Source organism: Artemia franciscana, chromosome 12 (genome assembly GCF_032884065.1).
Source record: "Artemia franciscana chromosome 12, ASM3288406v1, whole genome shotgun sequence".
Classification (NCBI taxonomy): Eukaryota; Metazoa; Arthropoda; class Branchiopoda; order Anostraca; family Artemiidae; genus Artemia; species Artemia franciscana.
In genome coordinates, this window is record NC_088874.1 from 9,962,010 (window position 1) to 9,989,429 (window position 27,420).

General features: G+C 35.4%; 2 protein-coding genes across 2 annotated transcripts in view; both read left to right on the plus strand.

The window, feature by feature from the left end:
• Positions 1-27,420, plus strand: part of LOC136033659 (alpha-aminoadipic semialdehyde dehydrogenase-like) — a 372,653-nt gene that overhangs the window by 170,685 nt on the left and 174,548 nt on the right. The window lies entirely within an intron of this gene.
• The window catches only part of LOC136034181 (protein spinster-like), a 43,346-nt gene that overhangs the window by 1,415 nt on the left and 14,511 nt on the right, over positions 1-27,420 (plus strand). Inside the window, exons 2-6 of the mRNA XM_065715361.1 lie at positions 1,580-1,776; positions 4,275-4,426; positions 9,305-9,505; positions 12,430-12,558; positions 15,009-15,270. Of these exons, the coding sequence (XP_065571433.1) occupies positions 1,580-1,776; positions 4,275-4,426; positions 9,305-9,505; positions 12,430-12,558; positions 15,009-15,270 (941 nt within the window). The remainder of the gene's footprint in view (positions 1-1,579; positions 1,777-4,274; positions 4,427-9,304; positions 9,506-12,429; positions 12,559-15,008; positions 15,271-27,420) is intronic.

The window sequence follows — 27,420 nt, forward strand, 5'->3', positions numbered from 1 at the left end:
CCCTTTTCAGAAATTTCAACCGATTTAGAAGTCGTTTTTCAATCTAAAAAACATACTATCAAGTTTAAATTTCAAAAATGTCATTCAGTAGATGGATAAAGCTGAATCTCAGCAATTGAAGGATAGCAAAATTGGTGTATTACAGTGAAGCCTGACAATTTACCCCACCCCCTTCCTTCTGATGGTACCAGATACAGCTCTAGGATAGGCCTATGTACAAAACTAATTGGTTTTAGTTATTCAATTGTAAGAGAATACTAGTTTGTAATTAGTTACAATATTAGGATAGCAAAATTGATGTCTTACAGTGAAACAAGAAAATGTAGTATTAAAGACAAATAACATACCAAAACATGCACAGTGAGCATTAGCCTTAAGGAAAGAAGTAGTATTTCTCTTGTCCCTCCTGGGTCCTGGTGACACTAAATTTTTGTGGCCTATTGCTCATCTAGCCTTATATTGCCACTTATATGAAGCAAATGGAGGAGATATTCAAAATCTTTACAGCAATAGGAAATAAAATTCTAAATTTAAAAATAGCTTTAAAAATAGTGAACATTACAGTGTTGTCATAAGAGTATTTGAAAATGCAATAAAAGTTCATTTTCAGGCTCCTATTTTCATTGTTCCAGGTAAGCAACTTAAATAGTTTTATTAAACATATGATTAAAAAAATCTGTTCTAATCATATTCATATTTGTTTGCCTGTTATTATTATTAAATAAAAAAGATCCATGTTAATGTACATATGCTATAGGTTACTACCTACCTATGTGATTACTGCTAGTCTCATTGCCGTTTTATATAGATAATTTCATGTAATTGTAGCACTTATATCTTCTTATAAGTCCTAGTATTGTTTTGATCTATAATTGCTGTGTATTTCTTTCATATGAGTTATTTAGATTTTTGAGATTGCTGCTTGTCTCATCGCCATTTTAGATTAGTAATTTCATGTAATTATAGCGCTTATATTTTCTTATAAGTCTTACTAATGTTTTGATCTGCAATTGTTGTGAATTTCTTTCATTTGAGTTATTTAGATTTTTTGGCTGAGATATAGATGTGACCAACAAAACTTGGTTTATCAGGGTCTAATGCATGCTAAAAAGAGCACTAAACCTAGTGATTAAACTGAGTAAAGGCTTAACAGCATATCAGACATCCATGACATGCCTTGTCCTGCAAAATATGTTAGAGATGTCATTGCACAGAAAACTGGCTGTTGGAATTGAAAATGAACTATTTTTTTCCAACCGCCATTATTGCAAACATATATACATTTTGACTGATTGGTCCTGCTAAACTTGTCAAAATTTCTACTAACTATTAATTTAATGTAGAAGTAGTCATTTTGTATTTTTTGATTTCGTCTTGAGCTCTTTAGTTCAAAACTTTAGCATGTTATGCTTACTATATTTTTGGTTAATATCCAGTTACCTGTAAAATAAACCTGTAATATCCAGTTTCCTTTACCTGTCACTTGGGTAGGCTGTTACCAAAAAAGGAAAAAAATACAGACATATACAGCTATAGCTACAAAATAATAACTTTCTATTTGATTTTTCTTCCATTTTAGGAGTCCTAGATGATATTCAAATATACTATAGTATCAATGATTCAAGAGCAGGTCTTATACAGACTGTGTTTACTGTTTCCTACATGATGTTTGCTCCGCTTTTTGGATACCTTGGGGACAGGTATTCCAGAAGAACACTTATTGCCATTAGCTTATTTATTGGGAGTCTTGCTCATTTATCTGGATCATTTATGACTGTGAGTTAATTGTTCTTTGAAAATACTAATTTGAGTTATTTAAATGATGTAAAGAAACTTGCTTAAGGTCTTTTAAAAGGATTTCTTTATTTAGAGATGACCTAAAGTTCTGCCATTCTAATTTGGTTATTTATTCATTTAACTGGCCAACGAAATATATAATTAAAAGCTTTACTGGAAAAGTTGTTGCAAGTATCAAAAATGGGAAGACAAATTATTTAGTAGAAGATTATTTCTTGAAGACGCCATCAGCGCCCATAAGCAGAATTTTAGGAGGGGCTTACCATGCCTAATTGGCACTTCCAGTGTTGTATAATAAAAATCTCAATACAAAAATATAAGGCATCGTCATTCAGCCAGGGGGTGGAGGAATGGTACCCCTTACCCCCACCCCACCCCCTTACGGGCGCCCATGGAAGATGCAGTCTAAAAAACAAAGGAGCAGGTTTAAGCCTTGGTTTTTCTGATTTGAGGGCATATTTTGAACCAACCTGTTGTGAAAGTCCCAACCTTAAACTCCACATTCTGGCCACTCCGCCTCAAACTTATTTAATCCTTAGGCTAGATGGGGTAATTAATAATGTTGACCAAATACTCATGATTTTTTTTTTCTTAATATACATATTTATTCTTCATAAGTAAAACAAATTGTACCAAAAATGATACATTGTTTCCATTTCTTGTTTGTACTGGATAGTGTGAATTGAGGTCTAGTAAGTCTTGTACCTTTGTTGTATTAATAACAATTCAATAGGGAAAATCCTTTTGTTTGATAGTGGAATGCAAAAAAAATCTCTGAATATTTTGTGTTTTACTATCAAAAAGAAGGATTTTCCTTATTGAGTTGTTATTTATACATCATGGAAAGGCAGTGTGATCTTCCAAAATAATTAGTACCTTTATGTTGTGGAGCAATACTACTGCTGTCTGTTTTCTTCTTTTTTTTGTGTGTGTGTGTGTGTGTATGTGTGTGAATGTTATCAGCAGTTTGAAGCTTACTAAAGGTAAGGGAAGAAAATTTGAAATTTTGCTTGAAATCGAACAGTTTGATAATTTGGTGATTAGGAAAATTTGATGAAACGTTCTTTGATGTTTACAAAGTTTCTGCATTGCAGAAAGAAAGTAAAATGTTTTTTTTTTTCTCTCTTCAAATTTTTTTGACTCCTTGACGTGTCAACAGTTAGTCAGAGTCAATGCTTGCAGCCGTAATTGCTGTTAAAGAGTGGATGCTTTCTATCTGTCTCATGCTTTTGTTTAGTTCCTTTTTAACTAGTTGACACCAAAAGACTTTTATACTGCATATGTTGTAGTGCTACGAGATGGACTTGGCAATTTGATCCAATATTTAGAGTTTAGGTGAAAACCTGATGGAAGACAAATTGATTATTTGTGGAGACTTTTTTTTCTTTTTCTTTCTCTCTGTTCTTTGCTGAGTCAATCTGGTTAGTTTTGAGGACAGAATAACAAAAGTTCCCTTACGTTTCACCAAAAGCTCTCTCCATAAGCCCAGAAAATTCACTTTTCCCTACCCCCTCCTCCCTAGACCTAGCCTCTTCTGTTCTGCTTCAACAAAAAATATCCCTTTTAAACCCAATAAATAATATCACAGAAACCTTACTAAAAAAAATTTCTTTACATAATTGATATTAAGTGATTGAATGTCTTGTCTCCTTCCCTCTTTTTTTAACATTCATCATGTAAAGTTTATTTTACTAATTTTGAAGATTCTATTTGTGTTGTCTAGTTTAGTTTGACAATTTTGTGAATTACGTTTTTCGTTTTAAGGTTTTTTCATTTCTGCTTTTTTTTTTTTTTTTACTTGACGTAAGAAGCGAATTTGGCTCTATTGGAGCTACTTATAGGCTTTTAAAAAAAAAACACACACGTTATTTTAAACGTATGTTTTAAGAATAGGCCGATCTCTCCTTTGTTTTACGTCTTTCAGTCGATGAAACCATCCAGTATTTCTATTTTGATTGCCAGCCCTGATAAAGTATCAATTGAGATACTAAAAAAGATACCAATTTGCTAGTTTTCTCCATGATGTTTTAAGTGTATGGTATCAGAATGGGCTACTGTATTAGTTCACAATCAAGACGTAGTGCTGTAGCCACTTCAATAAAGTGGTAAAAGAACCTTCCTTTGGCGTTTATACTCCTTCCTCCCCCATTAATGCCCCTGGGCATAAAATTTGATTGAGTCCCATCTCCTTTACTTTTACATGATTATTCCTTTGAAAAATATGTAGTAGATTGATGTTGTTTTCAGTTCAGTTTTGATGAATTGTACGTTTTCCTTAGTATACTTCAACTGTTTTTTTTTTTTTTTTTTTTTATTGGAAATATAATTTTGCGAATGTTTAAGTGCTTCAGCTATTTTTGACTCTCTTTAGATTAGAAAAAAATAGTCCATCAATCTCTCTTTCTTGGTCTCTGTTGGTATCCCTGTCTCTTTGTTGATACATCTTTAACCCATTGTTCAACTGCTAATTCTTTTAGGAATTCTGGTCATTTGTTGCAACACGGGTAGTATTTGGGATTGGTGCAGCTGGTTTCATAACTATAGCTCCGACAATAATCAGTGACATTTATGCCAAAGATATGAGGTCAAGAATGTTGGCTCTTTTTTGTTTCGCCATTCCTGTTGGAAGGTAAAAGGATATTTTTCTTTTTTTTTATTATTATTGAATTCCTAGGTTTCTAGGGCTTTGTAGAAATTCCAAGTCAGTAAGTACATGATTAACCTCACCAATCAGGCCCTTGTGGTATTGAATTGTAAGTAAAGAACAACCATTAGTTTCAAATGTGCAGTTTTCAAATGTGCAAATTCAATAATATCAAATTCACCAATCAAAAGAAATTAGAATAAAAAATTTGCATAACCTCTCTAAACTTTACCACATTTTTGTCCGAAATATTTGTCAAAGGATGTCCAGACCGATCTATGTCATCAATTATCTGTCTTCTGTCTTTGAAGTTCTCATGGCAGAAATAACCTGGGTTTTAGACGTGAAATTGTCTCCATAGATGTCAATTGCTGGAAGAGTGCAGAATTGGACAATATATTGTTGCTCTATTGCCTGTTTTATTTCTTTTAATGTTATCCCATAACCAGGATGAAATAAGAAATGGACCACAATTTCGATCGTCATTCTGTCACTTTTAGAAGTGACTCCCATGCGATGTTTGTGTGACAACTTATGCGAATCCCCCGCCCATAGTGATGTCAATTGAAGGGTGAAAATCTGGGGGGGGGTTATTGGTCCCCAAAGATCTTTACCCTTTTTTTAGATTTTGATAATATCTTTCTATTCTTTATCTCCACTGAAAAATGGCTTTTATCTGGTGCTTTCGCTGAAAAAAACAACAAAATTAACCCCCCCCCCCCGTTCTAGGTTTTGAAAAATTCATTTTTAAGGTTTTCGAGATGTATTGTCAACCCTTGCATGTTTAAGATAAATTTTAGTTTAAAATTTTAATAACATTACTCTATTGAAATAATTAATTTTTCACTTATTATTGCGACACCTAACACTGTTGCTCAGGAACAACGCTTTCAATATATGGTTTGATTGATTTAGCAGCAACTCGAAGTAAACTCTCCAGATGACTGTTGATGATTCGTGTTCTTTTAGCACACTTGACAAGTTTAATCCTGGAAAACCCTTGTTTGCATATGTAAGTGCTACCGAAAAGTTATCCAGTAAATCCGCTGAAAAACGGCATATCTAACGTCCCATATTAGAATATGCGAGTCCCGTTTTGGGTCCTCAGGTTCATAATAATGAATATCTAAGCGATGATGTGGAATGAGTCGAAAAAAGAGCAGTTAAAATCATCCTTGGAGATAAATTTGTAGATTATCAGTCTGCTCTTGAGTCTTTAAAGATTGAAGCTCTTCGGGATTGCAAGTTTCAGCTGATAATACGTTTCGGGCAGTTTCTCCTTGCTAGCCCCGAGCACCAACATTTTCTACCCCATAAAAGATAGCTTTTCTAGTAGTGCCTAGTAGTCTAGTAGTGTACTTTTTCTCTGGGAAAGTAGTCGCGATAAAATTGCAGTAAGGCAGCACTTTTAAATTTGTTTTTAGGTCTGGTGTACATTGCAAATCACCATACTCTATTTGCAGACCCTTGGGGACCTCGTCTATGTTAATAGAGAAGGAGAAGAAAATAGGTATAATATTCTCTTTGTCGTCTTGAAATCAAACGTGAAATTTGTTTCTTAATTCTGATTTTATTTCTGCGTACTTATGGGGATTATGGGGATGGGGATTGGCACTTTTTTACTGCTGAGAAATGGATAAACTTAATGTTCTTCTATTTTAACTGACACAGTTGTAAATTTGTTTCAAAGGTCTTCACGTGATCAAAGATAGTTGTGATTAATTGGTCATTCAGCTGTTGTGAAACGATTATTAGGGTTCCTCAAAGGATCCGACTGAAGTATACTCGTGGTAAGTGAACAGAGTTATAAAATGTAAAAGGATGAGTAGAATCGAGTTTTGCAAACACGATGTGTTGTGAAAGGAAAAAAGTTTTGGTCCATCAGCTTTGTTTTCTCTTATTCAAAATAGAACTTTGCCTTTCAAAGTAATAGCATAATCTCAAATAACTATGATAGCGGATCTAATGGGATATGATAGAGCAAATGTGATATCACTGCCGCCTGCATCTAATGGGAGTATGGGCCACAAGTGGCCTTGGGAACCGCTGGTTGGACATGCCTGCTTTAAACCGTCTGCGTATGTAAATGCCTGTTTTTAACATCATGCTATGTAGTAACACATCCTAAAAAGGTTGAAATAGTAACAGAAATTCAAGAAGAACATAGTGAAATCATCCTAGAGTCCATCTCAAAGTCACGTGAGTTACTTTATAAGGTATAATACATGTTCTTGGTGATATTCTCTTTTGACTGTATTTTTTATTAAACCTCAAAAAGATCTATGGTTTACTTGGGAAAACTGCTCGATTTTAGTATCTTATTCTTCGATTTTTTAACCCCATACGCATGTTCGTCTACAGTTGGTTACCAGTTTGAATAACGCACATATTATATTATATGCTAGCCATGTAACATTCCCTAACAAATCTATGGAAGACATGAATATGAAGGTTTTTTAGAAGTCTTCAAGTTTCCACTTGTGTGTGCATGACATGGGTGTTTGAGAATCAGCAGGAGATAACAAGGCTTCTGAACAACCATTAATCAGAAAAAGAAGGAAGGAACACGTTGAAAAATAGGAAAAATGGACCACCGTCGAAAATATGTTCCTTGTACCAGTTAAGTCACTCTCTAAACGGGACGAGGAGACATTGGAGCCTAAATCCCTACACTTTGCTGATGTTGAACTAAAACAAGAAAAGATATTTCTTTTCTAATACTCATAAAACTCATCCCTTAAACTCATCAAAATGTGTTTTATATGTTTTTATTACGTTTTTGTGAGTCAGACAAACATTCTGAAGGGTGGGAGTCCATCTGTTTAGAAATTAGCGTGGTTTCATCCTAAGATCGTGTGTCAATAGAACTCAATTTTCTATTAAATTACATAAAAAAAGCCTTAGGTGTTCAATGTTTCATGGGCTGAAGACAGAGCTCTATCCAGAATTTTATTTTTCGGGGCAAAAGAGGGGGAGTTGGAAAAAAAAGCTTTAAAAAATACATCAGAATGTGTTTTAATTGCTTAAGAAGCCTGAGATATTCAATGTCTCTTGGGGTAAAGGCAGGACCGTATCCAGGATGTTTGTCCTGGTGGGAGGGGGGGGGGCAAAAAACAGCTCTAAAAATTCATCAAAATGTGTTTTTATATGTTTTTATTACGTTTTTGTGAGTCAGACAAACATTCTGAAGGGTGGGAGTTCAGAACCCCCTATCCCTCCCCTGAATATGGCCTTGGCTGCAGGTATCCCATTTTAAAGATCAGAATGGAGTAATTTTTGAACATAAAGCGTACAGGGTTGCATTTTTGGAGGAAGTGTCATGTTTGCACTCCATAAATGAAAAGGTGCTTGGATGTCGTTTAAAGTAGGGTTATTTTGTGCATATAATAGAACTCTTAAGTAAAGACAAAAATTAATGTAAAGTTTCTTGGGTGTGTCTGACCCAAACCATAAATCGTTACTGTTTTATGGTTTCTTCTTCTACTAGAATTTGTGGTTTTAGACGTTCTCAAAGTTCATTTTTTCTCCTGAAGGAGGGTTCGCTAGTCCATTCTGGATTTTACACTTACCCAGCAAAAGTGACAGTACCAGCTTACGATAAACGTAAAAAATGTTTTTTTTCTTCTGTGCTTAGTTTATTCCTTGGTTCATACTGACATTTCGGAGATGTTCCTATATCTGCTAATGCTCCACTGTCATTTAGTGTAAACAATACGTCGTTAAGAATAAGTAAGTGGTCATGAACGCCAATTTGCTGACTCGCCAAAGTCATTGAGGACGCGAAAGGGAAAACAAACCTAAACGTTTGCTAGATGAAACCTATCTTCAAGCAGAAATGGTAGGCGTAAGGTCCATGTACTGTTTGAAACGTTGTGCTCTGAGGGCCCTTTGCTTCAAAAGGTATTGCTCATAAGAAAACCGATGAAAATCCATAGATGAAATTGGTTAGATTATATCTAATCAATTTGGATCATTTCGCTGGATCGTTTCAGATCAGATTAGTATCTAATATACTATTCCATAATTTGAAATAGCTCTGGAGGAAGATTTCTGGGCGCTGAGAAAAACAGGGAAGATTTGCTTGATGTGTTCCAGAGAAATTGCCCACGGGCTGTTTTGGGTACCCGGCTGACTGACCGTATTTTAAACAGTAGGCTGTTCAAAAATTGTGGTTCAATCCCGCTTTCTAGGGCTTTAATGAGACAAAAGTTGAGATGGTTAGGGCACGTTCTGCGAATGGGGGGTGACATATTGCCAAATAATGTCCTTTTCGGCCAATCGTCTAGGGCTAAACGGAAAGTAGATCGTCCTCAGTTGCGGTGGGAGGATGTCGTAAGGAAAAATTTAAGTGAAATAGGAACTTTCTGGGAGGTTGTAAAGAGGGTGGCTTTGAATAGATTGGACTTGAAGAGGAGCGTGCGTAGCTGTGTTGGCCTTAGGTGGCTGGGTGCTGCGGTGAGTTGTTAGAAGTAGTAGTAGTAGTATTTCTTAATTTGATTAACGACGGATAACTTATATTAGGTTTCAGTTATTTTGTTTTGTGTATTTTGTCTGTTTCTCAGAAACGATTGTATCCACTCGGTATATGAGGTTGAAGATGAAACTGAAGAAAAAGAGGCATTTTCATAAAAAATGTTGACGGGATGTGAAATTTTCCTATATTCTTTCCTTAAATGGAACTGAAATTCTAGGAATTTAATTGTAATTTCCAAAAAACTTAGATTTTTAATATTTTTTGCAGTCGCAGGCAAGACCATCCATTCTTCTCAACTATTTTTTGTCTCTTTCGTTAGTCTAGCTTGTATTTTTTTTTATATATATACAATTAAGATACAGTCCTTAAAACTGTTGTATTTTTTTCAGCGGTCTCGGCTACATTGTTGGATCAGAAGCAGCTAGCGTGGGTCAAGACTGGCGATGGGCCCTACGTGTCACCCCAACTTTAGGTCTCATTTGCCTCATATGTGTCCTATTCACCCTTGATCCTATAAGAGGGAAATCGGAAGGAGGAGCAAAAATTGAAAGAACCTCTTGGGGGGAAGATATCAAATACCTTTTGCACAAGTGAGTGAGTTTTGGTTTCCTTCTGCTTTTTCCCTTTGTCCTAAAGCTGTTATTTTCGTTCTTTACTTTGGATTATTCTTGGAATAGATTGTCTGTCTGAATATTCTTATCTGATTAATAGAATCATTCTTATTATCTGTTGTTTGAGATTTTTTTCCCCTTTTTCTAAAAATAGAAAGTAATTAAGCAAAAGTACTAAATGAGAGCTATTTTGATTTATTATTACAAAAGTCTATAAATGTAATATATTTTCATAACAAATAACAGTTGTGTCATACCATAGATATATTATATGTTTCTAACAAATAGAGTGTCATACCATTGATATAATACACTTTTCTAACAAATATAGAGGGGTTCCTACCATAGATATAGTATATTTTTCTAACAAATATAGTGTCATACTAAAGATATAATATACTTTTCTAAAAAATATAAAGGATTATATACCGCGGATATAGTATATTTTTCTAGTAAATATAGTGTCGTACCATAGATTTTAATATACTTCTCTAAGAAACATAGAGGGTGTCATATCATAGATATTGTATAGTTTTTTAACAAATGTAGGTGGTGTCATATCGTAGATATAACGTATTTTTCTAATAAATATAAATGACGTCGCACCGAAAAATCTGTGGTTGCCATTTGAATTTTTTTCAAAAGTCGATTTATATGTTTAAAATCTTGAATTAACGAGAGGATGAGTTCAAATTGTCTGGATGGTTTAATCATCGAGAATTATTGGACTAGTGTATCTAACCTCTGGAATAGTGTTAGTAGCACATTGTAGACTGCCCTGCTCTCTACCTAATTTTTGGTTATTGACTAAATAATAATGGACATCCAGGAATATTCTAAATTCAGATACAATAACGCAACCATTTGTTTCGTTCTTAAGTACATTAATATACAGTTTTTAATTCACTTACTTTTCAGTAACTGAAAATAATTAACAATTGAATAACTTCAATTATCAAAATGATGAATAACTAAAAATACATGCTTGTAGTTTCCACTATATCCTGGAGCAAGCATCTACCAATTCATTTTAAATTCAGGTCAAAGCCGGCCATACTATTTGGACTACTTTTCCTTTGAAGGCAGTTATTATTAATGCCGGAAAATTGGATATAGGTTTTTTTTTTATAAATGGACAATCTACTTCAATTTAATTGAAAATTCTAGTAAATAGCTGGTAAAATAAAAAGTGTTTTATTTAATTACTATCTATCATAATTTCTAATAAAAATTTTATTTTTTTAAAGCAAATACACCTAAAAGAGCATATTTGTTCTTGAAGGACTGTAATAAGGTCTGAGGTTATAAAGGCAACGACCCTTTTGGTGTTTATTTTAATGTCTCTTCTTTTTTTTGTTGTTTATTTTTCTTTTAGTTTCAGCTTCCCTTTTTACCTTTATGCGAACAAACATGTTTTTTTTACTCAATGAAGGATTGATATTTTCATTTATCTATTGTTGGTGATGGCATGATGGATAAATCACTAGAATATTTTGACGTATTTCAATATTGGTCTATTTAATATAAACACAATGTTGAAGGATCAAGTTTAAGATATCACCTTCTTCTTAGTGCGAATTCAAGTTATACGAATTACTAAGGGTCTGCTACCCATTTTTCTCTCTCTTCTTCTCTTTTTGTGAAGCATGTATTCTTTGTTGTTGTTAATGGACTCTTTCTTGTCTTAAATGAGTCGCATCGAATTCTACCTCTCTTCTGCCTTGTTATAAGTTGATATATATAAGTTATACTATGTCGAAATATATTTGCTACTAATACTGTACCTTTTGACAGTTCCATCTTTTGTTATTTTTAAAACGTGCTACTAAATAGTCAAAGAAAAACACAAAAAAAAAATGAAAAATTATCTCTAGAAAACTTCGGTATTTATGGTGTGTTTTTTTTGTTTGTTTTTTGAGCTGATATAAATTAAATTGCCATTTTAATTTTACATGGTATCTTTTCCTTAACAGAAGTATGTTCACGGTCTTATACGCTTTTGCAATAGAAGTATTTCCATTTTAGAATACTGGTACTTGCGTCCTACAAATGTTAGCTAGACATAAGATATACAGTGTAATTTTGATTTTTTTTTTAAGTTTCTCTAACATCTGGTTATATCAATTTTCCTTTCATTTAAGTTAATATTTCAATATATTGGCAAGAATTTGTTAGTTCACTCAACTCTCAGAGAACCAAGTCTACTTATTTTGGACGAGGAATTATTGAGTCAACTTCGTACAACTTGTTCAACTTCATTCAATTTTTAATAACAAAAATTTGTATCAAGAAATATGACCATTGATGCAACTAGATTTTTCTTACTGTTTGACGATTTATTTTTACACTCCTCTAAGTTTAGCGCGATTTATTTGCACTGTCTTACTGGTTTTGTTTTGTTCCCTTTTTTATTTCGAAAAGTGAGAGCTGATGTTCCGTTGACCTATTTGTAACATCAGCAATTAAATTTTTCCTATATATAGAATCACATTTATACGGTTAAAGTTTTTTCAAGTCAGGTTTTCCAAATTAAAAGAGGGTACTCAATAGAAATTATAGTTTTTAATATACTTTTTGATTTAACAGTTTAATTTATTTAACTTATTTCATTTAGATTAAATAAAATACTATTCTGTTTTCAATTTCAGTCCTACGCAAGTAATGATAACGTTCGGAGTGTCCGTGAATTTTATTTTAAGTGCTGTATTTCAGCCTTCTGTCATGTCAGTATTTTCATCTTCTTTCATTCATGTTAATCTTCTCATTTATTGGATTTAAATACTGTCCAGAAGAAAGTAGTGCTTGAACAATGTATCTCCATAATTATGTCTTGTAAGTAAAATAGAAATTATTGGGTCTATTTTTCTACTAAAATGTAAATGCGTTTTTGTTTTTAATTTCAGTCCAACCTATGTTTTGACAACTTGTGGAGTGACGTGTGTCAATTTTATTGCTGGATCGCTGACCTGGTGGGGAGCTAAATATATAATTCTTGGCCAGAAACTGCAAGGAGCATTAGAAGATCAAGAGAAGTAAGGCTCACTTTTCAGAACTCTCCAATTTTTTGTTTGTTTTTCTTTTATATGTAAGGTCGTTTTTTATGAGGGAGGCTTTGAATAGATTGGGATGGAGTAGGAGAGCGCGTAGCTGTTGGCCTAAGGTGATTTGGTACTACAGTGAATTGTAAGTAGTAGTAGTATTAGTTTTTATGGCTCACGTTGAGGGACTAGGCTATTAGTCATCATTTATTTATCCACTAGCTATGAAGTAAAACATTGCTGCTCCTGTATTTTATATTATATCAGATTCTTTCCGATGTGTAACCGTAAGAGATAAAAAATTTAGATTCTTTCTATTTTGGGAATGAGGGAGAACTTCCTGCAAGGTTTGCAGAGTGTCCAGCATTTCCCAGAAAATAAAAATATAAATCAGTTTTTTCTAGCGTAATAAATAGTTTCAGGTAAGCAACCGCTTTGCGAGCCAACTTGTTAATATTGTAAAAAAAAAGTGGCAGAGCTAGATGACTAAAGTTAAGAATCAGCTGAGATACCAATTTTTGAAAACATTTGTAAGTTTCATTCGCCAAATTCAACTTCTTTCTTGTAAACATAGTTTAGGAGTCTTTACCTTATCCGACCTTTGTGGGGAAGAGAGTTTAACCAGAACGCTTTGCCAGATATGAATTAGATTACTAGAAAGTAAGAACTAGTATTTTACTTGGACTTTTGAAAATACCTTCTTGTCTTGAAAATACCCGCACAGGACTGAGGGAATTGGCTCAACTCGTCTTGGAAAGGAGGGTGAGAATATTTTTTGCACAGCTCTTGTGCTTTCAGCAGATTAATCCTTCTTGTTTAATTTTTTTGCATTGATGAGTGAGGGCTCCAACTGATGATAACGCTTCATCGTCCTGGATAAGGTTTCAATGTACCCAGTACCTAGTCCTTTGCTTCGTTTATTTATCGTATATACATATATGATATTTTCTTGCTTCATACTGACCGGGGCACAGTTGAGGGGGGGGGCAGACGGGGTGTAGAGTGCAAATACCTTGGAATGTAGCTTATGTTTTTAGCTTAATCAGTTTATGTGTGAGCGTTCGGCACACTGGACGATATTGTCGGCAAATTCTTATATCCCCTTCCAAACTTAAAACCAAAGCTGCGACACTGTATACAGGGGTAAGTAAGGCCTCTCTCTGGAAGGTACTCTTTAATAAATTAAAATGAACTATTTTTTTTATGTGTTAACTATTAAGAATTTATTGCCTCTTTTAGGAGGCTTAGGAAGTCTATTAAAAGTGCATAACTTCAAACAGGTACGACCATAGTTGGCACCAACGGATAATTTTGTTAGGGGTAAAGGATTCATTTTTGATCCAACATATTTATGTTTTTGGGGGAATTTATTTTCCTTACATTCGCTATGAGAGGAAATCCTAGAATTATAATGTGCCCATCTTTCGACTGAATGTGTCTGATCATTGTCATTTTACAAATGCCATTGAAGTACCGGCAGTGTGCTGCCAAATATATTTTGACAATGAAGTGCCGATGGCCCTGCACCCTTCACATCCTCATCAACTGAGTAGCCAGATAAATCATTGGATTTTTATTTAAGGAGTATTTCTCTTAACATTCTTATTGTAGAAAAATAGCTACTGCTGTCTGAATCTTCATTCTCCAAAATCGGGGAAGGGGTGGATTTCAGTGATAGCGGGTAATTTTACTGATTTTGATAGATATTTGGATGAAATTCTTTGGAGAGCGGTTGAAGTGCTGGTTTAATTGACAATTTTACTGACATGTCTTTTTCACTAACTTGTAGAACATGTTTGACGGGGTGGGGGCATCTCACCCTTTACCTTCCATTTTAAGGCCTCTGAACCTCTATCGACACGCTATTTGATCACTTAACTATGTAGTGAAACAAGGTATATTACCAAAGAGTCTAACAACCAAAATTGTCCGACCTTTCTAAGTTTCTTAATTTACCAATACGATTAATTATATCACTAGCTTGTCTCCGCATTGACAAATTGACAGCATATCGACAATTCCAAACAATCTGTTTTGTCCTTAGAAAAAAAGAATTTTAATAACAACATTTATGATCTAAATTTGTCACATAAAACTTTCTACGATAACTCCTGTGATAGGACAAGGGCGAAAAAAGATGGAGAATCATTGATTCTTTACTGGCTGTTTTTTATAGATAATCAGTCATATACATAAACACATATATTACTTATTGCGGTCTGCATATTTGTTAATGCATATTTCAGGGTACCTCCGCTCCTTCTTCTAACCTTTATCGACGAAACCACCTTCTCCATTAACCAAATAAAAAGCAAATTCCAATAGCAATCTTGGATATTTTTAGCATTTATACATAAAACCGGATTTCTTGAACACGTTCATAGATTCTCTCTAAACTTTTTGTTTTGTGCTCTTGTAATTAATGCTATATTTTATATATCCAGTGCCTCTTTTGTCTTTGGAGTCATTGCCATGCTTGCTGGCATATTCGGCGTTCTTTTGGGAGTAACGCTTAGTCAGAAACTGCGAACAAGATTTCCTAGATCTGACCCTCTTATTTGCGGCATTGGGCTGCTTATCAGTGCGCCTTTAATTCTTGCTGGCCTACTAGTAGCTGACACATACACCAACCTCTGCTTTGTCCTTATATTTTTTGGCCAGGTTTTCTTGAATATGAATTGGTCTATTGCCACGGATATCAAGTTAGTAAGTAATCGTTCTCTCTTTCTTTCTATCTCCTTTTTGAAGATTTTTTCTGTATATAATTGCAATTTTTTCTTGTTAAACGTTAAACCGAATTTTAACAAAGAAGACGATTGCAGAAATAAAATGGACTAAAAAAGTAGATAGTAATAAAGTATATAATTAGCAGTATTTGTCAAAATTTGGCCTAAAATTTGTTTGTTACAAAGCTTCCTAAAGATGTTTGGAAATAAAATTTTTGTAATAGTAAATATTTTGGATTATTTAATTTGACGTTTGCAGCAAAAATTATAGGAACCTGATAATAGAGAAAGCCCAAGCTTGTTTCTGGAGAATAACCGAAAATACCTTCTAACGTTAACAAACAGTTAATAGTTGTTAAAAATAAAAATAAAGTTAATAATTTAAACCTACTAGTACTAACAATTCACCGCACCAACCAGCCACTTGAGGCTAACAGCTATGCACGCTCCTCCAATCTAAACTATTCAAAACCTCCCTCTTCACACCCTTCCAGGAAATTCCCATATTCTTTGAATCTTTCTTTACATTTCTTCCACTCCAACTGCGGACGACCTGCTTTCTGTTTAGCACCAGACGGTTGGCCGAACATTACAATTTTTGGCCATCTGTCATACTTCATTCGCAGAACGTGCCCTATCTTTCCCAACATTTTTCATTATAGCACTAATTGTGGAATTGAACCGTACTTTTCGTACAGCCTACTGTTTGAAATACGGTCATTCAGCCGGGTACCCAAAGCCATCCATTGGCAATTTGTCTGGCAAATATCTAACAAATCTTTGTCTGTTTTTCGGAGCGCCCATGCTTCAGAACAATAGGTGACCACTGTCATCACTGTAGCCTTCAATACTCTAATCTTGGGTAGCGGATTTATCTTCCTGTTCTTCTAAACTTTTTCAACTGTGAAAAAAAAAACACTCTGAGGCTTGGCTATTCTACTTTTAACATCTTCACTGTTCCCACCATGTTTACTAACAGCATTACCAAGGTAAGTGAAGCTGTCCACTTGATCAATCTTTTTGTTACCGAACGTCCAATTTTCATCCTCACTTATTCCTAGTCTTAGCGACTCAGTCTTCTTAAAATTAATTTTCAAACCTATTCTAACACCCTTAACTGGCAAAACCTCTAAAAGCTCATTCAATTTGCTCGTACTTTAATTTAGAATGCTTAAATCATCAGCCAGGAATTTAATCCTGGCTTTCAGCAGGAAAGCCAGGAATCTAAGTCCAGGAAAGGTTTTCCTCCTCATTTGACTTCGTGTTCTCTCATTGCCTTTCCTGCGCTCCTTAAGTCAAAGTTCATCAAAATGATCTATATTAAGGGGGAAAGAACACAAGCCTGCTTAACCTCTGATTTAATATGAAACCAGCTGCTAATCTCATTTCTTACTATAACCGCTGTTTTGTTATTTTCGTACATAGCACTAATCACTTTGATGTATTCGTCTGGTATACCATACAAGGAAAAGACTTTCGCCAAAGCTCTTCTATCAACGCTTCGACATGATCTATAAAACTAAAGACTAGAGACGGTGTTGGATAGCTCATGTACTTTTCAATTATCAACATAGAAGTGAAAATTTAGTCGACACGTACTCTACCCTTCCTAAGACTGCGCTGTTCTGCTCTTAAACTTTGTCTACAGTATCTCTCAGTCTAAAAAGTGTCCTAATACTAAGTAATTTACTACCTACAGAGACCAGGCTAATGCCTCTGTAATTACCACCCTCACTTTTATCACCTTTCTTATACGGTGGTTTAATTAAGGTTTTCCTAAAATCGCTAGATACTTCCCCTTTTTCAAAAATCATATTTATAATCTTCAGTAACTTATTTCTAACCTCAGAGCCACCATATTTAAGACACTCATTTACCACACTATCTGTCGTTGGGCCTTATTATTTTTGATCCTTTTAGTACTGTCGCTAATTCTTCCTCACAAAAAAAAAATCTTCCTTCACATCCATGATATCACAAACTTTTTCATTTTCCTCTGCATCTTCTCCTGTAATTCTGTCCCGGTTCTGCATATTCTCAAAATACTCTGTCCACCTTTCTTTAACTCTTTCCTTATCATTAATTGTGGCCGGTTCCTATCTATTTCTCTCAATTTGTTAACATTCATGTATACTTATTATATGTAGGACCATCACTGGTACCACTATTATATCTGGGGCCAACAATGGCACCATTGTTCGTACTGGATTTATCGGGGCTACCAGCTATTTGATATGTTATCCTATCAGACTGCCACTCTTTGATCTCGAACGCCACACCAGTGCCGCTGGTGGTTTCGTTATAATATGGTAACTTGATCAAACAATTAAAGGGGCCAAGCTATGGGCCATGGGTGCTACAATCTGTGTCACCACCAATATCTCTAGCTATCTCTTTGGGCGGTTAACGGATCCCCCTGCTGATATATTAATGAGGATATATCTCTCAAAGTCTTTTCCTACCCTGCCAGGGTTTGAGGAAAATAATCTTGCATGGTTGGAGAAAATAATTCACTTTTAATCTCCTAAAATACAACTCCAACAAAAGTTGTATCTACAAACTCTGAAAACAGGCTAAAACAAAGTCACTAATTTAGGACAGTGAACTTGGTGGGGTGAACCCTAGATTGACCCGGCGAAGTCCAGACAGACAGAAATAGATCTTATCCCAAAATATCATTTGTTCCGAAATTACTGGCTTGGCAACGACACTTTAACTTGGAATTGAAAATTATGTCGATAAGTAAATCTAAGCAAATGTAATTAAGAAAAGGAAAACAGGTCATTTATCTGGAAAAAGAAAGAAAAGGGGCAGGGAACCCCAACACCTCCCCCCGTAAGATAAATGACCATCCACTTAACACGCTGGTCTACCCTTACAAACATAAACATTGAACTTCAATTTTACAATATCCATTTGCATTCTTTCTTCTACCAGCGTCTGTGCTGCTGCTTCCACAGTTTGGCTCCGGATCTTTCACCCTCTACACGTCTCCATTGCGGAACAACCGCGGTCTAGATCGTATGGGCATCCGCATGAGGTGAGGAAAATTGAAGTTCATAAGATTAGCAGCAAATAATCGTGCCAATCTAGTCAAGCAATCTTTTGGCCAAGCGAGAGTGAATTCCAACCCCCCTAATACACAAAATAGTGAAACCGAATCGTGCTAAGCATGATTCAATTAAAATTTTCTTGATCTCACGAATTTACCTTTGTGAAAAGCGTAGAATCAGGTTCTAGCACATTCGATGATGCCAGCCATCAAGAAAAATTGGCTGAACTGGCTTCTTAATCTCCAACAGTGAAAGCAACACCACAATTTAAAATGGAATTAAAATTTGAATTAAAATGGAATAGATGTGTTGAGGTTCTTCCAAGGTATTCACACTCTACCAAGGTATTCATCTCAATTAAAATGCGAATCACCCCTTGGCATGATTTGAAATAATCCATGGCCGAAAATACAAAGGTCTTTGAAAATGATAGACGTACAGGGGAAACAGCTAAAAGTCCGAGCAAATCATTAACCAATTTATTTTGATCCTATCCCCTGGGATAATCAAATAAAGAATGTGCGTTGATACTAACTGAAGATTAAATTTGGATACGTCGCTCAATGAATAAAGTTTGCAGGAAATAATTGTCGATCCCCATGAAGAGTTAAAACTGTGAATAAGGTTACTGAACAAAAGTTTGGGTGAAATATGAAATGACTGGGAGAGAGTGTCCCTCAAGGACTCCAGATCAGAGAGGTAAAATCTCGATAATATGGTCAGAACTGGCCAACCAGTTGTTTGTTGTCAATCATTCAAGACTCCCCAAAGGGGATCCTCCCCCCCCCCCCCAAACGAGATCAAATCTCCTTTACACTGACAGGACTGATCTCAGATCCCTTCACAAGCTTTTCCGATCCAACTTGAAATTCAATATCTCCCAACTTTTCCATAACCCGTTGCAATTTATTCCATTCTATTTTATAATCATCTTAAATATTCCCCAATGGGCCCAGGACCACTTTGCTTCCTAAGCTAGTTTCGTAATTCTGCAAAAATTTTATTCTCCGCAATCGCAGGCTGAATTTGTAAATCACATTTATTTTTTGTGTCTCTTTATCTCTTCCTTACTTTCCTCCCATATCTTTGTTCCGCGAAATAAATCATCTTCAACTTTGAATTTTCCGCCACTGCAGACTGAATCGGCAAATTTTGTCTCTTTTTTTGTATTTCTTTTTTCTTTTCTACTTCTCTCAAGTTTTTATGGCATTTGGTATCTAACAAGTGAAATATAGCGATCACAAATTCTGTCGGTCGGTCGGTCTGTAGGTCTATTGCTAGTTTATGCAATTCCAGGTAAGCTAGGACGATGAAATTTGGCATGAGTATCAGGAACCAAACCAGATTAAATGAGAAATTGTCGTTTCCCCTATTCGATCATCTGGAGGGGAGTGGGGGACGGTTAAATCAGAAAAATTAGAAAAAAGGAGGTATTTTTAACTTACGAACGGGTGATCGGATCTTAATTAAATTTGATGTTTGGAAGGATATCGTGCCTCAGAGCTCTTATTTTAAATTTCGACTGGGTCAGGTGACATTGGGGGGAGTTGGGGGGGGGACCTAAAATCTGGAAAATGTTTAGAGTGGAGGGATCGGGATGAAACTTGGTGGGAAAAATAAGCACAAGTCCTAGATACGTGATTGAAATAACCGGAACGGATCCACCTTCTTTGGGGGAGTCGGAGGGGAGGGGTTAATTCTGAAAAATTAGAAAAAATGAGGTATTTTTAACTTACGAAGGAGTAATCGGATCTTGATAAAATTTCATATTTAGAAGGACCTCGTAACTCAGATCTCTTGTTTCAAATCCCAACCGGATCCAGCGTCATTGGGGGGGGGAGGTGACCAGATCACGGGTGACCAGGTGACCAGTTTCAGATCACGATGAAACTTGGTGGAAAGAATAAGCGCAAGTCCAAGATACGTGACTGACATAACCAGAACGGATCCGCTCGCTTTGGTGGAGATGAGGGGGGGAGTAATTCGGAAAAATTTGAAAAAGTGAGGTATTTGTAACTTACGAACGGATGATCAGATCTTAATGAAATTTGATATTTAGAAGGATCTTATTCCTTAGAGCTTTCATTTTAAGTCCCGACCAGATCCGGTGGTATTGGGTGGAGTTGGAGGGAGAAACCGGTATTCTTGGAAAACGTGAAAATTGATGTATCTTACGAATGGGTGATCGGATCTTAATGAAATTTGATACATAGAAGAATCTCATGTCTCAAATGTTCCATTTTCAATTCGAATCAGATCCGGGGACATAGGAGGATGGAGGTCGAAACAGAAATCTTGGAAACCGGAAATCTTGGAAAACGCTTAGAGTAGAGAAATCGGAAGGAAACTTGGCGGGAAGAATAAGCACCAGTTATAGATACGTGATTGACATATTTGGAAAGGATACGTTCTCTTTGGGGGAGCTAGGGGGTGTTAATTTGGAAAAATGAAAAAAATTGAGGTATTTTTAACTTAAGAACGGGTGACCGGATCTTAATGAAATTCGATATTTAGAAGGAACTCATGTCTCAGAGCTCTTATTTCAAATCCCGACCAGACCTGTTGACATTGGGGGGGAGTTGGAGGAAGAAACCGGAAATCTTGGAAAACGCTTAGAGTGGAGTGAGGGAGATGAAACTTGGTGGGTAGAATAAGCAAATGTCGTAGATACGTGATTGACGTAACCGGACTGGATCTGCTCTCTTTGGGGGAGTTAGAGGGTGGGGTTCAGTGTTTTGGTGAGTTTGGTGTTTCTGGACGTGCTAGGACGATGAAAATTGGTAGGCGTGTCAGGGAGCTGCACAAATTGACTTGATAAAGTCGTTTTCTCTGATTCGACCATCTGGGGGGTTGAAGGGAGAGGAAAAATTAGAAAAATTGAGGTATTTATACCTTACGAGTGGATGATCGGATCTTAATGAATTTTGATATTTAGAAGGACCTCGTGACTCAGAGCTCTTATTTTAAATCCCGACTGGCATTAAGCCTCTGATTTTCCTTTTAAATCAATCTATTGATTATTAGAATTTTGCTAGAGCTCATACCATATGAGCTCTTGGCTTTTGGCTCTTCCTACCTCGTCACAAGTGCCATATGAGCTCTTAGCTCTTGTTCAATCACGCAAAATAAATCATCATTAAATATGAATTGTACTCCAGTGTCCATCATCTTTGACTGCATTTCTTTATTGTATCTGTGTTTTATATTTCTTTTCTCCCTTTTTGTTTTCCTTACTTTTGTCGTAGTACTAGAAAAAATCTTCATCAAATGGGCATTTGGCTTTTTATATTGGACCAGAATTTCTCGAACTTTAGGAGGAAAAGCGCGTACGATAAATTTGTTCCCATTTTTCTCTGGCACAATGAGTGTTTACCAGTGTTTCAATGAATCTAGGCACAATGAGTGTTTGTTACAATTGAGTTTTCTGGCACAATGATGTATTTGTCGGTGTCTCATATACGTTACATGTGTTTTGAAGTTTATTATTTTTTTTTAATTTTCCTGAGGGATCAGTTTCACGTGTCTTGTTCTCAATATTATGTGGGTAAGCTACTTCCGCATCTTTTACCGTTAAAGAAGTCGCTTTTAAGAATAGGAGATATCTGATATCCCCATATTCTCCTCCCACTTGAGCATCTATTGCAAGAGTAGGCACTAAGCCTATTTTTATCGCTTATCTCTGGACTGTACCGTCCTTCTTTGCAATCTCTATTCGCACATAAGCAGACGGGCATTTGTGCTTATCTCCATAATAACATACTGTTGTAATCATATCCCTATGGTTTATTTCTGTCTTTTTAATTAGGTCCGTTCACACAAAAGTTTGCTCACTAACTGAGTCAATTACCATTTTGGTCAATTTTCCGTTTAATTTTTCTTCTGTTTTATGGGACTTCACAAACTCCTTAATATTTCCTTTACTATGGGCTATAGCCCAATTTGTTCATTTATGGGTTACTTTCTCATCTCTATCATCGCAAATTTTAGATAAAGGCTCCAAGGAATCACATTTCACAGCATTGTTAGAGCTTGAATATTGTGCATTTCGTTTTTAGACAAGAAGACTTAGCTTTCCAATTTGTTTTATGGGCCGGTCCACCTTCCCTCCTTGTCAACGAAGTTGCTTGTTTTTCTGTCTAACTTTTAATGTCCGATAATTTTCTTTCTCTCGCAGTCGACACTTAATTTTCTTGGCCATCCGAATGCCTATAAGTCCCTTGTGGTAAAACGTCACTTTTTGAATATCCTCAGCCAGTTTCTATTAGACCTTTCAGGGTTCTTTGAAACTCTGGCGATCTCTCTCTCCTTCTTCCTCGATAATTTGTTGTATGTCCTCCCCTATTTTCTCTTGTACTATTTTGTTTAACTTGGAGGTGTATACTTTTCGTGTTCTAGATTATTATTTTTTTTATTTTTTTTTTTTTAGTAAAAGATGCCTTCCATTAATTTCTAATTGCGCTTTGTTAACATTTTTGGTTACCTCTTCGTAAGTTTGTGTCTTTTTTTCTGTACCTCCTCATACTCTTCGTGGGCGATATCCTCCTCGTGAGTAGAGAGGCAAGTTAAATTTAGTTCATTTTCTGAGTCCCAAATGCGGTCTCCATGGATATTGACATATTCTCTAATTAACTTGTTTTCTTTAGCAAACGTAACCTTTTAAATACTTTCTGACTGATATTGTTCAAATCTTTCAACAACTTCCTCGTAAGTTTGTATTCTTTTCGTAATGTCTTTAAAAGCTGCCTATTCCATCCGAAATGCCGCGCTATATTGTTTTGCTAATTCTTCCAAAATTTCTTTATCGCTATCTTTCTTACAGATAGCTTTGATGCTGTGTAGAATTGTCATTATTCAATATGTTTGAGCGAGGGCCTGCGTCCGAACTTCTACTCCGTGAATAAGCCGGTATCTTACAATCCATACATTGGACATTATCTTTCTTAATTGGGATTATTTCTCTTAAAAATTCAATCTAACCTCTGAAATAACCGAATATTCCAAGCAAATTAGCGAATAACAATTCCCTTCGCTACAGCAATCTTTGACGAGTGGAATATACCTCCAAAAAGCGAAATAAAAGGGGTTTGACGAGAAAGTAAATATGAATAATCGCGCGAATTTTTCAATAATGGATTAGCTGGACTAAAACTTAAACAGGGAAACTACCATGGAAAACAAATCAAGTATCCACCCTGGATATAAAATCCATTTAGGCCAATTACCCAGTACGACAGGTGGCTCTCACCTTACTTGTCAAATGGTCGCATAAAACTGACAATTTTTCTAATTTGACGTCATCAGTAATCTTTCAACCTTCGCCACTGAATATTCTATCCAATCCGCTAATTCAATCAAATAATAACCCAGCTTTCACTTTCTCTTATCCGTTCTTGTACCCTGCAATACTTTCTAATACGGAGATATTCTCCCACTGTAAACTCAAGACTCGATTATTCCGTTAATCTCACTTTATTCCCAAAATCTTACAATTGTCTCATTATTCCCATGAAAATGGTGAACTTGCGTATTTTTCTCTGACTTTTATATTTAGGCCTAAGCCCTCTGTCATCAAAGGTACCCTCGCTAAATGCGTAGTTCCTAGGAAGAGCTTGGCCCATCAAATTTTGAATTTGCAATACTTCAAATCTGTCTATTCGTGCAAATTTTTATAGCCTACTACTTCTAGGCTAAATCCTCCCGCAGTTGCGTTATATATTGATTCATAAAATTTTGTTTTATTCTAACCGGGCTGTGTCCATTCAGACTTTCGTAATATTTTAATTAATTCCGTCTTCTTCCCCCACAATTTTATATGGCCTACTGCTGTAGGCTAATTAATTCATATCTTCGTACAACGCAGATTTCTTTTTTAGCTATCTCCTGATAACTTTCACTAACTAGCTGCCACCACTTGACCACCGTAGGTTCCCCTATTATATCTGGGGCCAACACTGGCGCCACTGTTGGCACTGGATGCCTCGGGGTTACCAGCTATTTGATGTGGTATCCTGTAGACTACCACTCTTTGATCTCGAACGCCATACCAGTGCCGCTGGTGGTTTTGTTAGAATATGGTAACGTAATCGAACCTATAAAAGGGCCAAACTATGGGCCAAAGGTGCCACAACATTTGTCATGACTAACATCTCTAGCTATCTCTTTGGATGGTAAACGGACCTCCCTGTCGATATATCAAACAGTTCGCGGTAACGAACTGTAGTAAGGAGCGACCCGGCTCAATAGTAACCAAAACTCTAAAAAATTGAATTTTGATATCAATAGCTACATCAAAAGAATCGTATTTTAATGCTGATTTTAAATATATAAGTTTCATCAAGTTTAGTCTTACCCAGCAAAAGTTACGAGCCTGAGAAAATTTGCCTTATTTAGGAAAATAGGGGGAAACACCCCCTAAAAGTCGTAGGATTTTAACGAAAATGGCACCATCAGATTCAACATATCAGAGAACCCTACTGTAGAAGTTTCAAGCTCCTATCTACAAAAATGTGGAATTTTGTATTTTTTGCCAGAAGACAAATTACGGGTGCATGTTTATTTGTTTGTTTGTTTTTTTTTTTGTTTTTTTTTCAGGGGTCATCGTATCGCCAAGTGGTCCTAGAATGTCGCAAGAGGGCTCATTCTAGCGGAAATGAAAAGTTCTAGTGCCCTTTTTAAGTGACCAAAAAAATTGAAGGGCATCTAGGCCCCCTCCCACGCTCATTTTTTTCCCAAAGTCAACAGATCTAAATTTTGAGATAGCCATTTTGTTCAGCATAGTTGAAAACCATAATAACTATGTCTTTGGGGATGACTTACTCCCCCAGAGTCCCTGGGGGAGGGGCTGCAAGTTACAAATTTCGACCAGTGTTTACATATAATAACGGTTATTGGGAAGTGTACAGACGTTTTCAGGGGGATTTTTTTGGTTTTGGGGGTAGGGTTGAGGGGAGGGGGCTATGTGGGAGGATCTTTCCTTGGAGAAATATGTCATGGGGGAAGAAAAATTCAATGAAAAGGGCGCAGGATTTTCTAAAATTACTATAAAAAAAAACAGTGAAAAAATAAACATGGAAAAGTTTTTTTCAATTGAAAGTAAAGAGTAGAATTGAAACTTAAAACGAACAGAGATTATTACGCATATGAGGGGTTCTAAGAATACTTTAGCATAAAGAGTGAGGTATTTAGGAGGAGATAAATACCTCGCTCTTTATGCTATAGTATTTTTAGTAATTTCAACTATTTATTCTACGGCCTTTCTGATTCAGGGATCATTCTTAAATAATTGGGACAAAACTTACGATTCAATGTAAAGAATGAGGTATTAACGAGGGTACAAACCCCCTCATATACATAATAAAAATTAAAGAATATAAAAGTTTATTACGTAAGTTAATTCTTAAGTTACGTATATTTTTTACTAATAAAAAAATTCGTTAAAAATTAAAATTTATAGTTGCCTTTTTATGTAACCGAAAAATTGCATGGCAACTAGGCCTCCTTCCCCATCCCTTATTTCTCAAAATCGTCTGATCAAAACTAAGAGAAAGCCATTTAGCCAAAAAAGGAATTAATATGCAAATTTCATTTTAATAATTTATGTGTGGAGAGCCAAAATCAAACATGCATTAATTCAAAAACGTTCAGAAATTACATAAAAAAAAACTAGTTTTTTTAACTGAAAGTAAGGAGCAACATTAAAACTTAAAACGAACAGAAATTACTCCGTATATGAAATGGGTTGTCCCCTCCGCAGTCCCTCGCTCTTTACGCTAAAGTTTGACTCTTTGCTACAATTCTGCTTTTTAAAACAATTAAAAGCTTTAGCGTAAAGAGCGAGGGATTGCGGAGGGGACAACCCATTTCATATACGGAGTAATTTCTGTTCGTTTTAAGTTTTAATGTCGCTCCTTACTTTCAGTTAAAAAAACCAGTTTTTTATGTAATTAATATAATGACTGTATTTCTAACAAACTGTTTTCCTACCCTGCCTAGGTTCGGGTAAAATAACCTTACGCGGTTGGAGAATGTAACTCACTTTTAATCTCCCAAAGGTCAACTCTAACGAAACTTGTATCTACAAAACAGACCAAAAACAAATTCTCTACTTTAGTACAAAGAACTTGGTATTGGAGTGGACCCTAGATTCACCCTGTCCAATCCTATAAATGAAGGCTTCAAAATCAAACACTTTTTGAATACCATTAACTATCAATGGCCAAGTTCAGACAGTCAGAAATAGATCTTATCCCGAAAGTTCACTTATTGCGAAATTACTGGCTTGGCAACGAGACTTCAACTTGCAATTGAAAATTATATTATAGATAAATCTAAGCAAATGTAATTAAGAAAAGGAAAACATGTCATTTATTTGGAAAAAAGAAAGGGACAGGGAGCCTCAACCATAATATTTTACTATTATGCCGTCTAGCTGTACCTTCCAGATCCTCGGAAATAATCTAACCAGAAATATTGGTAATATTCTTTTTTATTTTTCATTTTATTTTAACGTTTTGCTTCACTCGCTCTTGCGATTATTATTCTTGAGATTCATAATTACTGCACAAGATTAAACTCCTTTTAAATTTGGGTCCGAGACGTAAGAGTATGAAGCTTTAAAAAAAAATCCTGTTCTTCCATTAATGAAATTTTGCTTAATCTAAATTATCATGGTTTGATCTCAATTAGTAAAATTATAACTTTCAATTTCTTGAACCGTACGAATTGTGAAGGAAAAACTTCTCTGTGCAAAGAACGAACTTAAATTTAGAAATTAGAAAAATTAGATTGGAGAAGCTTTCCAATTTAAAGCAAACAAAATTAGATCTTAGATTCTAGTCTCGAAACAAGGCTTGCCGTGTCTCGCATGTAAAAAATTGTATATTCTGTTTCATTTTTATCCTTTGCTGTATAATTAGAAAAGTCTGTAAATAATTTTTATGTGAACAAGAAACGATAAAACGACATCACTGAAGGATAGTTTTTTGATCCTTTGTATTCATAAATTTTGTGCTTGACTGTCCCCTGAATTTTAACTTCGACTTTTCTATAGTCTTCAGCAAAATGGTTTGTTTGTTTTT